The following is a 16,235-nucleotide window of genomic DNA, read 5'->3' as shown; positions in this document are numbered from 1 at the left end:
CGCGGTGGCTCACCCCTGTAATCGTGGCACTGGGGGAGGCCAAGGCGGGCGCACGAGGTCAGGAGTTCGAGACCAGCTTGGCCAACATAATGAAACCCCGTCTCTACTCAAAATACAAAAAAAAAAAAAAATAGCCCGGCGTGGCGGGCTATTGAGAGGCTGAGGCGGGAGAATCGCGTGAACCCGGGAGGCGGAGGTTTCAGTGAGCCGAGATCGTGCCATTGCACTCCAGCCCAGGCAACAGTGCAAGATTCCGTCTCAAAAAAAGAAAAAAAAAAAAAAAATCACCCTGCAAGAAAAGAGCTTTGCACAGATCCTGATCCGTATATTAGCTAGTTGTACTGGACAGCTGTGAGGCATCTGGCTCCCTGCCCCTCCTGTCTCGTAGGGGATTGTGCTGCCTCCTGAATTTGGGTTCCAGTATGCCATATAGCTTGGCTAATTGTATGCATTAGTAAGTGAGAAAAATGCCTGGCTGAGAGTTGAATCCTGGGTCCACCTCAGTCTGTGTGTTTTGGGCAAATGCTGCTTTTTTTTTTTTTTTTGAGATGGAGTCTCGCTCTGTCTCCAGGCTGGAGTGGGCTTTCGTTTTCCGAGAGGTAAACCTACTGCTGGAACTAGCCCTATCTTAATTGGTTTCTAGCTTGGAACTTGCTGCTCAGTATTCCTAATTCACGGTCTTCCCCATCAGTCGGTGTTAATAACTCTGACCAATGCCCCCCGCCCCCCTTCACAGCCCTAACCATTTTCATCTATTACTGTCTGCTGACAGGTCTGTTTAGTGAGGACTGCATAGGAAACCCAGTAAAGGAAGAGACCAAGACTGTCTCAGACATCAGTGTGTATCCAACATTGCCCAGAATGGGCTCTTGCAGAATGTTTGTTTCAAGAATTAGCCCTTCTGCCCTAATCTAGACTCAAGGTTACTGTGACCAACCCTCTTCTCTCCTTTCTCTCCTGTCAGCTGAACAGCTGAACAGGCCATTCCCCTACGTCTAAAGTCTCCCCTGGGCCAACTTGAATCCTAGCCCCTCCTAGGGCACTTAATTATGACACACTGAGATCTCACTGAAACCACCCATGTGCTTGTGTATAAACTCCTTGCAGCACTGGTAGTCAAGGGCAATGGCTTTTTTTTTTTTTTTTTTTTTTTTTTTTGAGATGGAGTCTCGCTCTGTCTCCAGGCTGGAGTGCAGTGGCAGGATCTCAGCTCACTGCAACCTCCACCTCCCAGGTTCAAGCAATTCTCCTGCCTCAGCCTCCTGAGTACCTGGGATTACAGAAATGCGCCACCACGCCGAGCTAATTTTTTTGTATTTTTAGTAGAGACGGGGTTTCACCATATTGGCCAGGATGGTCTCCATCTCTTGACCTCGTGATCCACCTGCCTCAGCCTCCCAAAGTGCTGGGATTACAGACATGAGCCACTGTGCCCGGCTCTTTCTGCTTTTGGTTTTGGTTTTTTGTTGGTTTTTTGAGACAGGGTTTCACTCCCTCTGTCACCGAGCTTGAAATGCAGTGGCATGATCTCAGCTCACTGCAACTGACACCTCCCATGCTCAAGCCATCTCCCACTTCAGCCTCCCAAGTACTGGGACCACAGATGTGCGCCACTATGCCCAGCTAATTGTTTTGTATTTTTGGTTGAGACGGGGTTTCACCATGTTGCCCAGACTGGTCTCAAACTCCTAAACTGAGGCAATCCACCCACCTCAGCCTCCCAAAGAGATGGGATTAGACATGTGAGCCACCACACTTGGCCTAATATTCTTTTTTTCTTTTCTTTCTTTTTTTTTTTTTTTTTTTTTTTGAGACAGAGTCTCGCTCTGTCGCCCAGGCTGGAGTACAGTGGCCGGATCTCAGCTCACTGCAAGCTCCGCCTCCCGGGCTCACGCCGCCATTCTCCTGCCTCAGCCTCCCGAGTAGCTGGGACCACAGGCGCCCGCCACCTCGCCCGGCTAGTTTTTTTTTTGTATTTTTTAGTAGAGACGGGGTTTCACCGTGTTAACCAGGATGGTCTCGAACTCCTGACCTCGTGATCCGCCCGTCTCGGCCTCCCAAAGTGCTGGGATTACAGGCTTGAGCCACCGCGCCCGGTCCTTTCTTTTTTTTTTTGACACAGTCTCACTCTGTTGCCCAAGCTGGAGTGCAGTGGTGCCATCCGCCATCTCGGCTCACTGCAACCTCCGCCTCCCAGGTTCAAGCAATTCTCCTGCCTCAGCCTCCTCAGTAGAGGGATTACAGGAATGCGCCACCACGCCGAGCTAATTTTTCTGTATTTTTAGTAGAGACGGGGTTTCACCATGTTGGCCAGGATGGTCTCCATCTCTTGACCTCGTGATCCACCTGCCTCAGCCTCCCAAAGCCACACCTGGCTGATTTTTGTATTTTTATTTTTTATTTATTTATTTTTGAGACTGAGTTTCATTCTTGAGCCACCGCGCCTGGCAATTTTTAAATTTTTAGTAGAGACACGGTTTCACCATGTTGGTCAGGCTGGTCTCGAACTCCTGACCTGAAATGATCTGCCCACCTCAGCCTCTCAAAGTGCTGGGATTACAGGCGTGAGTCAGCGCGCCTGGCCCTTAATATTCTATTTATTTCAAGTCTGCAACCCGCTGAACTGATTTTCTGGTTGTGCCTTGTAGTTTGTAAAACATTAGTCTAGGGGGGTAAACAACCCCCTAGCGTTGTTTGATGAGTAGAAGATGAGTAGGCCCAGGTTCTAATCATAACTTTTCTGTGTCCTTGTCAAAGTCACTTCACTTCTCTGAGCTTGCCTTTCTTTATTCTATTAAAACAGTAATAATATAATTTATTTAGCAATTGTTACAGGCTGAGTTGTGTGTTCACACACTCCCACCAATGCTATCCTGTTGCTATCTATCTACACAGTAACTCTGGAGGTTAAATGTAACAGTATATTAAGGGCCTTGCTTGAGTTCCCAGGACATGTTAAAGACAAAGACAGTATTGAACCCAGACGGTTTGATATCAGAGCCTGTGCTCTTAACTCATCTCATGCTGGAAAATGGAAAAGTATTGGCCCTACTTCTGTGCCCTATGTTACTTCTGCAAATGGCTTACTTATCTTTGGGGGGCCTCAAAGGCCATCCTGGGCAACATAGCGAGACCCTTTCTCTATTTTCAGCATCAAGGGTGAAACTTGAGGGCCACCTTGAATCTTGTGGCAGGGCAACACAGCGAGACCCTTTCCATTTCAGCATCAAGAGTGATCGATCCAGGCGACTGGGCACAGTGGCTCACACCTGTAATCCCAGCACTTTGGGAGGCAGAGGCAGGTGGATCACCTGAGGTCATGAGTTCAAGACCATCCTGGCCAGCATGGTGAAAACCCATCTCTACTAAAAATACAAAAATCTACAAAATTTAGCCGGGTGTGGTGATGGGCGCCTGTTACTTAGGAGGCTGAGGCAGGAGAATCACTTGAATCTGGGAGGCAGAGGTTGCAGTAAGCCGAGATTGCGCCATTGCACTCCAGCCTGGGTGGCGCAGTGAGACTCCATCTCAAAAAAAAATAAAAAATAAATTAAAAAAAAATTTTAGCCAGGCATGGTGGCAGGTGCCTGTAATCCCAGCCACTTGGGAGACTGAGGCAGGAAAATTGCTTGAACCTGGGAAGCGGAGGTTGCAGGGCAACAAGAGCAAAACTTCGTCTCAAAAAAAAAAAAAGAAAGAAAGAAAGAAAAAAAGTGTGAACCAGGAGAAAATTCCCTACAACCTCACCCCATTCTCTTCCATCCTAATCTAGTCTATAAACTCTCTCCCCATAACTATAAATATGGACTGGACTGGACATGCACTTTGCTGGGTAGAGGGGGCCGGTAACTTATTAAAAGCTGTTCAAAGGTCTCTTGATTCAGAAAAAAGAAAATGATGAGGGATCTTGCCCCAAGGGCTGGAGAGGACATCTCCTTAAAGCCCCCTTCTGTGCCCAGAGAGCAGAAATCAGGCCCAGGAGTCCACTCCAAGGCTTCTCACAGAGGAATCTCCTTATCGATGGCAACTGGACAAGCTGTGGGAACTAGTCACAAAATATATATATATATATATATATATATATATATATTTTTTAGATGGAGTCTCACTCTGTCACCAGGCTGGAGTGCAGTGGTGCAATCTTGGCTCACTGCAACCTCCACCTCCCGGGTTCAAGCAATTCTCATGCCTCAGCCTCCCGAGTAGCTGGGATTACAGGCACCCACCACCACGCCCGGCTGATTTTTGTATTTTTAGTAGAACGGGGTTTCACCGTGTTAGCCAGGATGGTCTCGATCTCGTGACATCGTGATCCACCTGCCTCAGCCTCCCAAAGTGCTGGGATTACAGGCGTGAGCCACCACACCCAGCCCCATTTTTATTTTTTATTTAAAATATTTAGGCTGGACACAGTGGCTCATACCTGTAATCCCAGCACTTTGGGAGGCCGAGGCAGGAGTATCACTTGAGGCCAGGAGTTAGAGACCAGCCTGGCCAACATGGCGAAACCCTATCTCTACTAAAAATACAACAATTAGCCCGGGAGGTGGTGGGCACCTGTAATCCCAGCTACTGGGAGGCTGAGGCATGAGAATCACTTGAACCCAGGAGGCAGAGGTTGCAGTGAGCCAAGACTGTGCCACTGCACTCCAGCCTGGGTGACAGAGCAAGACTCTAGCTCAAAAAATAAACAAACAAATAAATAAGTAAAATATTTAAAAGTTTCCCACATTATAAAGAAATGTCAAAATCATATATTTGATTCTCGAGCCAGAATCTACAAAGTCCACTCCCTGCTGCCTCCCCCAGATACTACTGTGTTGGGAAGATCCTTTCAGAGTAATGTTATTAATATATTTGGCAGAAGTACGTATAAGCATCAGGGATTCCGCACATGTTGGTTCCAATTTCCTTTTTTAAAATTTGTTTCTTTTTCAAAAATTGGAAGACACAGTGCACATTCAATTTTCTAATATATCAGAGATTCTCGAAACGTTTAAGGCCAGGTGCGGCATCTCAAGCCTGTAATCCCAGCACTTTGGAAGGCCGAGACAGGAGGATTGCTCGAACTTAAAACTTCAAGACCAGCCTGGATAACATGGCAAAACCCCTTATCTACCAAAAAATACAAAAAAAAAAAAAAAAAAAAAAATGGTCCCAACTACTCAAACAAAAACAACAAATATTTAAGTGGTCATGCTAGGCTAGTACACTTTGTGTAGACTTTGGGATGACGCTTTCTCTGCTCTTTTTTCTTTCTTTCTTTTTTTTTTTTTTTGAGATGGAGTCTCGCTTCCGTCACGCAGGCTGGAGTGCAGTGGCGCGATCTCGGCTCACTGCAACCGCCACCTCCAGTGTTCAAGTGATTCTCCTTCCTCAGCCTCCCAAGTGGCTGGGATTACAGGCACCCGCCACCATCCCCGGCTAACTTTTGTATTTTTAGTAGAGATGGAGTTTCACCACGTTGGCCAGGCTAGTTTTGAACTCCTGATCTCAGGTGATCCACCTGCTTCGGCCTCCCAAAGTGCTAGGATTACAGGCATGAGTCACCAAGCCCAGCCTCTTTTTTCTTTATTATTTTATTATTATTTTGAGACAGAGTCTCACTCTGTCTCCCAGGCTGGAATGCAGTGGTGTGAAAACACCTCACTGCAGCCTTGACCTCCTGGGCTCAAGCAATCCTCCCACCACAGACTCCAGAGTAGTTGGGACCACAAGCGCACACCACTACACCCAGCTAATTTTTGTTTGTTTGTTTTTGTTTTTGAGATGAAGTTTTGCTCTTGTTGCCCAGGCTGGAGTGCAATGACGTGATCTCAGCTCATTGCATCCTCCACCTCCACCTCCTGGACTCAAGCTGTTCTCTTGCCTCAGTCTCCTGAGTAGCTGGGATTACAGGCATGGGCCACCATGCCCGGCTAATTTTATATTTTTAGTAGAGATGGGGTTTCTCCATGTTGGTCAGGCTGGTCTCGAACTCCCGAACTCAAGTGATCCACCCTCCTCGGCCTCCCAAAGTCCTGAGATTACAGGCGTGAGCCACTGCACCCGGCCTGCCCAGCTAAATTTTAAATTTTTTAGAGATGGGGGGGGTGTCTCACCATCTTGCCCAGGCTGGTCTCGAACTCCTGGCCTCAAGCAGTCCTCCTGCCTCAGCCTCCCAAAGTGCTGGGATTACAGGCATGAGCCACCTGTTCGATCAATAAGATCGAACACCTTTATCAATCTGCTTCCAACACATAGATGGCTTCCAATCCCACGTGGAAAAGCCAAAGGCCTCACTGTGGTCTTCATGGCTGTATATGATCTGTCCCTGCCTGTTTCTCTAACTTCATCACAAACTACTCTTGTCCCTGGCCCATGTTCCAGACACACATACCTCCTCTCTGCCCCTCCAAAAAGACAAGCCTCGGGGCATTTGGGAACTTGCTGTCTCCTCTGGCTGGACTCTTCATGTCCCTGATCCTGATCTTGGCATGCCTGGTTCCTTCTTTCTTCTCTTTCACAACGCTGTTCAAATCTCACCTTTGGGCGCAGTGGCTCATGCCCATAATCCCAGCACTTTGGGAGGCCAAGGCGGGCGGGTCACCTGAGGTCAGGAGTTCCAGACCAGCCCGGCCAACATGGTGAAACCCTGTCTCTACAAAAAAATACAAAAATTAGCTAGGCATGATGGTGGGTGCCTGTAATCCCAGCTACTTGGAGGCTGAGGTGGGAGAATCACTTCAATCCAGGAGGCAAAGGTTGCACTGAGCTGAAATGGCGCCACTGCATTCCAGCCTGAGCGACAGAGCAAGACTCTGTCTCAAAAAAGAAACAAACAAAACACCCAAATCTCACCTCCTAAGTTCTCTCCTTGGCCACTCCGAGTCTAAAAGGGCCATGCTGTCACTATCTTTGTAAGCATATTTGAATCCTCTACCTAGGACTTAACACTAAAAGATACTTTTGTTGTTTATTTTGTGTCCTCCTCCAAGCCAGAATATACATTTGCTCATGAGGACAAGGACTCTTGGATACCAATGTATTCTATAGAATGCCTGTGAAAAAGTTCAGGACACACCACCCCAATATATGCCCATTTGATATGCTGATTACTTCAAACGGAGGTAACTCCGGGAAACAGTAAATGCAGAGACTTTCTCTGACCTTCCCTTATCTACCCGTACTTGGATCCTCCAAAAGGAACTCCATTGTCATGAATCCCCTCCCCAGGAATCTTCTCAATCAGGGAAGATGAGCTCAGATCACAGGAGAGGAGACTGGAGGTTGACATGATGCCCAGGCTGTCACCTGTTCTTCTGGGAAAACTTTTCTTAACTAAGAGACGATCTGCGTAACAACTTTTATTCGCCATACACTTCATCCCTGCACCCTCCCACAACTTATGTCACCACCACCTCCCAGAAGCCCCAAGCCCCTCTTCTTTTCTGCAGGTCAGGATGCTATATAATAAGCTTCAATCCTCTGACCCTTCTTTGAATCTCATATTTTGTGGGACTCTCACGTGTATGTATGTAATTTTTTTTTTTTTTTTTTTTTTTGAGATGGAGTCTCACTCTGTTGCCCAAGCTGAAGTGCAGTGGCGCGATCTCGGTTCACTACAACCTTCGCTTCCCAGGTTCAAGCAATTCTCCCACCTCAGCCTCCCAAGTAGCTGGGATTACAGGCGCCCGCCACACCACCATCCCTGGCCAATTTTTATACTTTTAGTAGAGATGGGGTTTCGCCATTTTGGCCAGGCTGGTCTGGAACTCCTGACTTCAAGAGATCCGCCCGCCTCAGCCTCCCAAAGGGCTGGGATTACAGGCATGAGCCACCATGCCCGGCAATTTTTTGCTACTGTTTTTTGTTTTCTGAGACAGAGTCTCACTCTGTCGCCCAGGCTGGAGTGCAATGACACGATCTTGGCTCACTATAACCTCCGCTTCCTGGGTTCAAGTGATTCTCCTGCCTCAGCCTCCTGAGTAGCTGGGAGTACAGGCAAACGCCACCACACCAGGCTAATTTTTTTTTTTTTTTTTTGAGACGGAGTCTCGCGCTGTGTCACCCAGGCTGGAGTGCAGTGGCGCGATCTCGGCTCACTGCAAGCTCCGCCTCCCAGGTTCAGGCCATTCTCCTGCCTCAGCCTCCGAGTAGCTGGGACTACAGGCGCCCGCCACCACGCCCGGCTAGTTTTTTGTATTTTTAGTAGAGACGGGGTTTCACCATGTTAGCCAGGATGGTCTCGATCTCCTGACCTCGTGATCCGCCCGCCTCGGCCTCCCAAAGTGCTGGGATTACAGACTTGAGCCACCACGCCCGGCCCAGGCTAATTTTTGTATTTTTAGTAGAGACGGGGGGTCACCATGTTGGCCAGGCTGGTCTCGAACTCCTGACCTCATGATCTGCCCGCCTTGGCCTCACAAAGTGCTGGGATTACAGGTGTGAGCCACCACGCTCGACCTTCTGCTACTGTTAATCTGCCTTATATCGGTTTAATGTATACGCCAGCCAAAGAATTTAGAAGGGTAGCGGGAGGAGCCGGGCACAGTGGCTCATGCCTATAATCCCAGCATTTTGGGAGGCCAAGGTGGGTGGATCACGAGGTCAGGAGATTGAGATCATCCTGGCTAACACGGTGAAACCCCCTCTCTACTAAAAATACAGAAAGTTAGCCAGGAGTGGTGGCAGGTGCCTGTAGTCCCAGCTACTCAGGAGGCTGAGACAGGAGAATGGTGTGAACCCGGTAGGTGGAGCTTGCAGTGAGCCGAGATTGCACCACTGCACTCCAGCCTGGGCGACAGAGGGAGACTCAAAAAAAAAAAAAAAAAAAATCGCAATGCATAGTGGCATGTGCCTGTAATTCCAGCTACTTAGGAGGGTGAGGCAGGAGAATAGCTTGAACCTGTGAGCCAGAGGTTGCAGTGAGCCAAGATCGTGCCACTGCATTACAGCCTGGGTGACAAAGCAAGACTCTGTCTCAAAACAACAACAACAACAACAACAAAACGGGTAGCGGGAAGCCATTTTTCACAACCCTCCAGTTTCTGGTGCCCAACGTGGGGCATCTCTCACTTTTTACGCTGAGACTGCTTCAGCAGCAGGCTCCTGGCATGCCTGACCAAACACTGGCCACAGCTAAGGTTTCCTACCACATTAGCCCCCTAGATCTCTGCCTGTAGAGCCCAGCGGAAGCAAGATAGGTAAGGGTCTCTTTGTCTTTTTCCCTTTTCTAAGTTTGGATTAGCAGGAGAAAATGCGTACGAACTAGTTCTTGTATAATAACTCTGGCTTTTTGTTTGGTTATTTTTTTTTTGGTGGTGGGGGGTGGTATTCTTGTTTTCTGATTCCTCCCCTCCCAGAGATGGTCATTATTTTCCCATGTCTGTGTCTTTTGTGTCATGTCATACAGAAGAGAATCATAGGACAAGAACACAGGCCTCAAAGACTGGTGAGTTCACACTTCTCAGCAGACCAACGTCTGTTCAGACTAATTTTGCTATGGGTCCCCAAGACAAAAACCAGATGAGGTGCTCCTTGGGTCTTGTTTTATGTCCTGAGAGTTTGGCTTTTCCATCAGTGGGAACACTCTGGCCTCTGCCAGCTGAGGGTGCAGGTGTCGGCTTGTGTCAGCCAGCCAGTCAAATAGGCTGGAAGCCCACAATGCGGAGTGACAAGCGGCATTCTCTTTGTCCACTCGTGCCAGCTCTCAAGAGAGTTTGGTCCCAATAGCCATCCCAGTCCGCAAGGGCTTTGTTGTCTCAACCTTTAATTGACAGTACTAGGAAAGCCGAATCCCAGTAGTGCTTGCTTGGTGTCACAGATTAGTGGGTCAGTGAGTGTCGTGGGAGACTGGAGACACCATTTACACAAACACTATCCTTAATGCCTGTGGCAACAAAGGTCTTTGCTTTCTTTTTTTTTTTTTTGGAGATGGAGTCTTACCCTGTCGCCCAGGCTGGAGTGCAGTGGCTTGATCTCGCCTCACTGCAACCTCCGCCTCCTGGGTTCAAATGATTCTCCTGCCTCAGCCTCCCGAGTAGCTGGGATTATAGGTGCCCGCCACCACACCCAGCTAATTTTTGTATTTTTAGTAGAGACAGGGTTTTACCATGTTGGCCAGGCTGGTCTTGAACTCCTGACCTTGTGATCCGCCTGCCTCAGCCTCCCAAAGTGCTGGGATTAGCCACCGTGCTCGGCCTAAACAGCTGTCTTATCGGTACCTATGAAAAAGATCAAGAGGAAAAGAGGACAGAAAAGGGTATAACAGCTAGTCATAGAGACTCCTCCAGCAAGATTAAAAGCAGAAATCAGATTACTTTTTTTTTTTTTTTTTTGAGACAGAGTCTCGCTCTGTCACCCAGGCTGGAATGTAACAGCGTGATCTCAGCTCACTGCAACCTCCACCTCCCAGGTTCAAGCGATTCTCCCTGCCTCAGCCTCCTGAGTGACTGACATTACAGGCACCCACCACCATGCCCGGATAATTTTTGTATTTTTAGTAGAGACAAGGTTTCACCATGTTGGTCAGGCTGGTCTCAAACTCCTGACCTCAGGTGATCCGCCCGCCTCGGCCTCCCAAAGTGCTGGGATTACATGCATAAGCCACCGTGCCTGGCCCAGATTACTTATTTATGTATTTATTTATTGAGACAGAGTCTCACTGTGTCACCCAGGCTGGAGCACAGCGTCGCAATCACCACTCACAGCAGCCTCTGCCTCCTGCGCTCAAGTGATCCTCCCACCTCAACCTCCTGAGTAGCTGATACTACAGGCATGTGCCACCACTCCTGGCTAATTTTTTTAGTTTTGTAGAGACAGGGTCTTGCCATGCTGCCCAGGCTACTCTTAAACTCCTGGTCTCAAGTGATCCTCCTGCCCTGGCCTCCCAAAGTGCTGGGATGACAGGCATGGACCACCATGCCTGGCCCACTCGTGTAAATTAAATATAGTCACATGTCACTTAATGATGAGAATATGTTCTGAGAAATTCCTTCATTAGGCAATTGTGTCATTCTGTGAACATCAGAGAGTATATTTATGTAAAGCTAGATCACATAGCCTATTATATACCTAGGCTGTAAGTTATAGTCTATTGCTATAAACTTGTACCACATGTTATTGTACTGAATACCGAAGGCAATTGTAACACAATGCTGTTTGCTTGTTTTTATTTTTTTGAGACCAAGTCTTGCTCTGTCACCCAGGCTGGAGTGAGTGGCACCATCTTGGCTCACTGCAACCTCTGCCTCCTGGATTCAAGCAATTCTCCTGCCTCAGGCTCCCGAGTAGCTGGGATTACAGGTGCACACCACCATACCCGGCTAATTTGTTGTATTTTTGGTACAGATGGGGTTTCGCCATGTTGACCAGGCTGGTCTCGAACTCCTGACCTCAAGCAATCTGCCCACCTCGGCCTCCCAAAATGCTGGGATTACAGGCATGAGCCATCATGCCTGGCCAAGCGTTTATATATCTAAACATAGAAAAGGTACAATAAAAGATAAATGTGGGCCGGGCGCGGTGGCTCACACCTGTAATCCCAGCACTTTGGGAGGCTGAGACAGGTGGATCTTCTGAGGTCAGGAGTTCAAGACCAGCCTGGTCAACATGGTGAAACCCCATCTCTAATAAAAATACAAAATTTAGCTAGGCGTGGTGGCGGGCATCTGTAATCCCAGCTACTTACGAAGCTGAGGCAAGATCATTGCTCGAACCCAGGAGGCAGAGGTTGCAGTGAGCTGAGATCGCACCATTGCACTCCAGCCTGGACAACAGAGCGAGACCCTGTCTCAAAAAAAAAAAAAAAAAAAAAAGATAAAAGTGGTGTACTTGTAGAGGGCATTTCCATTATAACCTTATGGGACCACCATCATCTATGTGGTGCATCGTTCATTAAACATCGTTATGCAGGGGATGACTGTATGCCTAAAACTACTAGAAATATAGGAAGTAATCCAAATGCTTTTCAAGTTCACATGACTTGGGTACGTCTTTGGTAAATAAAACTAGTTTAATATTGTTGGTTTAATGAAAAACAGCTCTGTGTTCTGATTTACAAAAAAAAAAATTAAACAAAAACAAAACCCAAAAAACCCTATACATGTATTTCATGTTATGGTCCTTGCTTAAGTGATGGCTGCCTGACATGCATTTGATGTAAAAATGGTGAATAGCAGGGACAGGCACAGTGGCTCATGCCCATAATCCCAGCACTTTGGGAGGCCAAGGTGGGCAGATTACTTGAAGTCAGGAGTACAGGACCAGCCTGGCCAACATAGTGAAACCCAGTCTCCACTAAAAATACAAAAAAATTAGCCAGGCGCGGTGGCTCACGGCTGTAATCCCAACACTTTGGGAGGCCAAGGTGAGTGGATCACGAGGTCAGGAGTTCAATATCAGCCTGGCCAAGATGGTGAAAACCCGTCTTTACCAAAAACACAAAAATTAGCTGGGTGTGGTGGCAGGCACCTGTAATCCCAGCTACTCTGGAGGCTGAGGCAGGAGAATGGCTTGAACCCAGAGGCAGAGGTTGCAGTGAGCCAAGATCGTGTCACTACACTCCAGCTTGGGTGACAGAGTGAGACAGTGTCTCAAAAAAAAAAAAAAAAATGGTGAGTAAGGAAATGACTTGGGAGAACTGACTTTGTCTAATGTCTCATGAAACTTCCATGACTAATCTAAGCATAATTGTTAAGAACATGTGAAATAAATAAATGTAAATAGGACCAAAGTTTATAAATGAAATTTTCAACAACAACTGTGCTTTATGCTTGAACCTGGGAGGCAGAGGTTGCAGTGAGCCGAGATCATGCCATTGCACTCCAGCCTGGGCAATAAGAGTGAAACACTGTTTCAAAAAAAAAAAAGAAAAAATGATTGTGTTTTATATATATCTCTTTAAAAAGGTTTCCCAACCTCCTTGGTAACTATACCCTTGGATGGCAGATATTCATTAAATATCCAGGTCATTTCCAAATAAAACAAAAATACTGAAGCATTCATTGCTGAACACAGGCACAAGTTTATTTACCTTTGGCTTCTTAAAATTTATAGAAAGAAATAATATATTAGGGTCCATAAGTAAACATGTCCTGTTTCATACTGAAAAACTGTTCTGTGCGAAAACATGTTTCTAGAAATTATGTGTCTTCATAAAATGTTAGCACATGACAGTTCAAAATCGCTTACTTCCTAGGTTTTCACTGTAGAGTTGCTAAAACTTAAAATTCTAATATATAATTAAAACTACTATAAGTGATTCTGTATGCAAAGTGTACAAGGAAAGTAAGATGTTATGAGGTATGAAGATGTGGGGGGCATTTGTTGAGGAAAAATGACTTTGTCGAGTTTAGAAGCTGTTGCAGAATGAACGAAGGAAGAAAAGATATAGGTAAAACTGAACGCATATAAAAGCTGGAAAGAGAGAATCTTTTGTGGTCAAACTGACCAAAATTGAGTGAATTTACTATGTCTTAAAAATGACCCTTAATATCAAGGGTACACTGATGCAAAACTAGAATTTGGTATTATATTTTAAAATGTAAGATTTTCTTGTCGTATTGACAAGAAAGAGTGATTTTCTTTTTCACCTTTTAAGTAATCTGCCTTAAAAAACCTGTCTTATAATCTGCCTTAAAAAACCTGTCTTATCAAAATAATTTTCTGTGTTTCATGTTGTCTTTTATCAGGCCTTCAATCACTTTCCAAGAAAATCAAATCCTCTCTATTAAGAGAGCTAATATAGCTGGGGGCAGTGGCTCACGCCTGTAATCCCAGCACTTTGGGAGGCCGAGGCGGGCGGATCACAAAGTCAGGAGATCAAGACCATCCTGGCTAACATGGTGAAATCCCGTCTCTACTAAAAATACAAAAAAAATTAGCTGGGCGTGGTGGCGGGCGCCTGTAGTCCCAGATATTCAGGAGGCTGAGGCAGGAGAATGGCATGAACCCGTGAGGCGGAGCTTGTAGTGAACCGAGATCATGCCACTGCACTCCAGGCTGGGCAACAGAGCGAGACTCTGTCTCCAAAAAAAAAAAAAAGAGAGCTAATATATATATTTTTTACAACTATGTAACTTTCTCTATTTGCCTTTGAAGCCTTTTAATAATTACCCTGGTGATTATGAAATGAATATTAATAAATATTAAATGCTCATTAAATATTTAAATAAAATATTAAATGCTCATTAAATATTTAAATAAAATATTAAATGATTATAAAATGAACAGTTGATTAAATAGGATCTCAGATCACTATATCATTCAATAATTACTCTGGTAACCAGACTAATTATTAGTGACCTAAATTAATAGTTACCTGAGATCCTATTTAATCGAATGTTTTCCTTTTTTCTTTTCTTTTCTTAATTTCAAAAAATATGGAAGGCTAATGAATTTGCGAGTTATCCTTGCACAGGGGCCATGCTAATCTTCTCTGTATCGTTCCAACTTTAGTATATGTGCTGCCAAAGCAAGCACTAATCAAGTGTTTTAAGACTTTTTTTACATTGTTTACAAACTTCCTAAAATCAAATTCTAAATTCAGTCTTGTGACCTTGAATTAACTTTGGAATTTGCCAGTTGAGCCCCTGGAAAGCGCAAAAGATGTGTTTCTCAACTTGAAAAAGAGAGACATTAGCCAGTAATCCCATGGCTCATGCCTGTAATCCCAGCACTTTGGGAGGCCTTGGCAGGTGGATCATGAAGCCAGGAGTTGAAGACCAGCCTGGCCAACATGGCGAAACCCCGTCTCCACTAAAAATACAAAAAAAAATTAGTCAGGCATGGTGGTGGGAGCCTATAATCCCAGCTACTCGGGAGGCTGAGGCAGGAGAATCGCTTGAACCCGGGGGGTGGAGGTTGCAGAGAGCCGAGATCACACCATTGCATCCCAGCCTGGGTGACAGAGCGAAACTCCATCTCAAAAAAGAGAGAGACATTAGACTAATTAGGCTTATTTGAAATGTTAAATTAAAGGGGAAACATTGTCAAATAACAACTGATACTAAATGTTAAGTTATATTTATGAACCCAGGGTAGGAGGTGATGAGGGTGATAAAAAAACATTTTTTAAAAATAAGTTTATGGCCAGGCACGATGGCTCACGCTTGTAATCCCAGCACTTTGGGAGGGCGAGGTGGATGGATCATGAAATCAGGAGTTCGAGACCAGCCTAGCCAACACGGTGAAACTCCATCTCTACTAAAAATACAAAAATTAGCTGGGCGTGGTGGTGGGCACCTGTAATCCCAGCTACTTGGGAGGCTGAGGCAGGAAAATCACTTGAACCTGGGAGGCGGAGGTTGCAGTGAGCCGAGATCGCGCCATGCACTCCAGCCTGGGCAAACACAGCTAGATACCATCTCAAAAAAAAAAAAAAAAAAAAAAAAGTTATATTTCTGGATATGTTACTGATATGAATGTTCTAAAAATTACGAGATTCCTAGAAATCTAATGTTATGTCATACTTCTGTTACTATGTTAACATGATATATGCCACAGAAATAACCAGGTTTCCTTGTCAATTGCTGGTCATAATGAACTCTCATCAGATTTTTAAACCATGGCCATTCTGTCTTGCTCATCGATAGTGTTTTGTTACTTCTCTAAAAGCATTTGCAATCAGCTATTGCCCCAAATTGCTTCAAGATGACTCTGACAAGTAGTCTGGAATAGAAGGTCCTGATAAACTTAAGATTATAACACTGGACTGGGTAAGAATTTCCAGAATTGTAGTGGAAAAACTGGACTCAGAAAACTGCTGGCTTGGCTAGGTGTGGTGGCTCACGCCTGTAATACCAGTACTTTGGGAGGCCCAGACAAGCAGATCATTTGAGGCCAGGAGTTTGAGACCAGCTTGGCCAACACAGAGAAACCCTGTCTCTACTAAAAATACAAAAAAAAAAAAAAAAAATTAGTTGGGTGTGGTGGTGCACACCTGTAATCCCAGCTACTCCAGAGGCTGAGGCACAAGAATCACTTGAACCCGGGAGGTGGAGGTTACACTGAGCTGAGGCACTCTAGCCTGGGTAACAGTGAGACTCTGTCTCAGAAAAAAAAAAAAACCCTGCTAACTCAACATCAAGAACAATAAGAATTACATGGGACTGAGCTGATGGATTATAACTTTTTTTTAATACCTACAGTATTATAGTGCCATAGGCATAGTTTGATGGCAAGTCCCTGGCTCCATAACCTTGACAGGCTTTTATTATTTATTTATTTATTTATTTATTTATTTATTTATTTTT

At 45.6% G+C, this 16,235-nt stretch overlaps 1 protein-coding gene and 1 non-coding gene across 2 annotated transcripts in view; both read right to left on the bottom strand.

Moving 5' to 3' along the window:
- Positions 1–10,167: 10,167 nt before the first annotated feature.
- C20H19orf47 (chromosome 20 C19orf47 homolog) overlaps positions 10,168–16,235 on the bottom strand; it is a 52,928-nt gene continuing 46,860 nt past the window's right edge. Inside the window, exon 10 of the mRNA XM_021931111.2 lies at positions 10,168–10,205. Within this exon, the coding sequence (XP_021786803.2) occupies positions 10,183–10,205 (23 nt within the window). The 3' untranslated portion in view covers positions 10,168–10,182. The remainder of the gene's footprint in view (positions 10,206–16,235) is intronic.
- On the bottom strand, positions 14,357–14,463 carry LOC116271759. Its single transcript, XR_004180513.1, has one exon. It is a non-coding gene; the product is annotated as a U6 spliceosomal RNA (small nuclear RNA).

The sequence above is a fragment of the Papio anubis genome, chromosome 20 (assembly GCF_008728515.1).
Source record: "Papio anubis isolate 15944 chromosome 20, Panubis1.0, whole genome shotgun sequence".
Classification (NCBI taxonomy): Eukaryota; Metazoa; Chordata; class Mammalia; order Primates; family Cercopithecidae; genus Papio; species Papio anubis.
The sequence above is the reverse complement of the archived record's forward strand: the minus strand, read 5'-3'. Positions and strand labels throughout refer to the sequence as shown.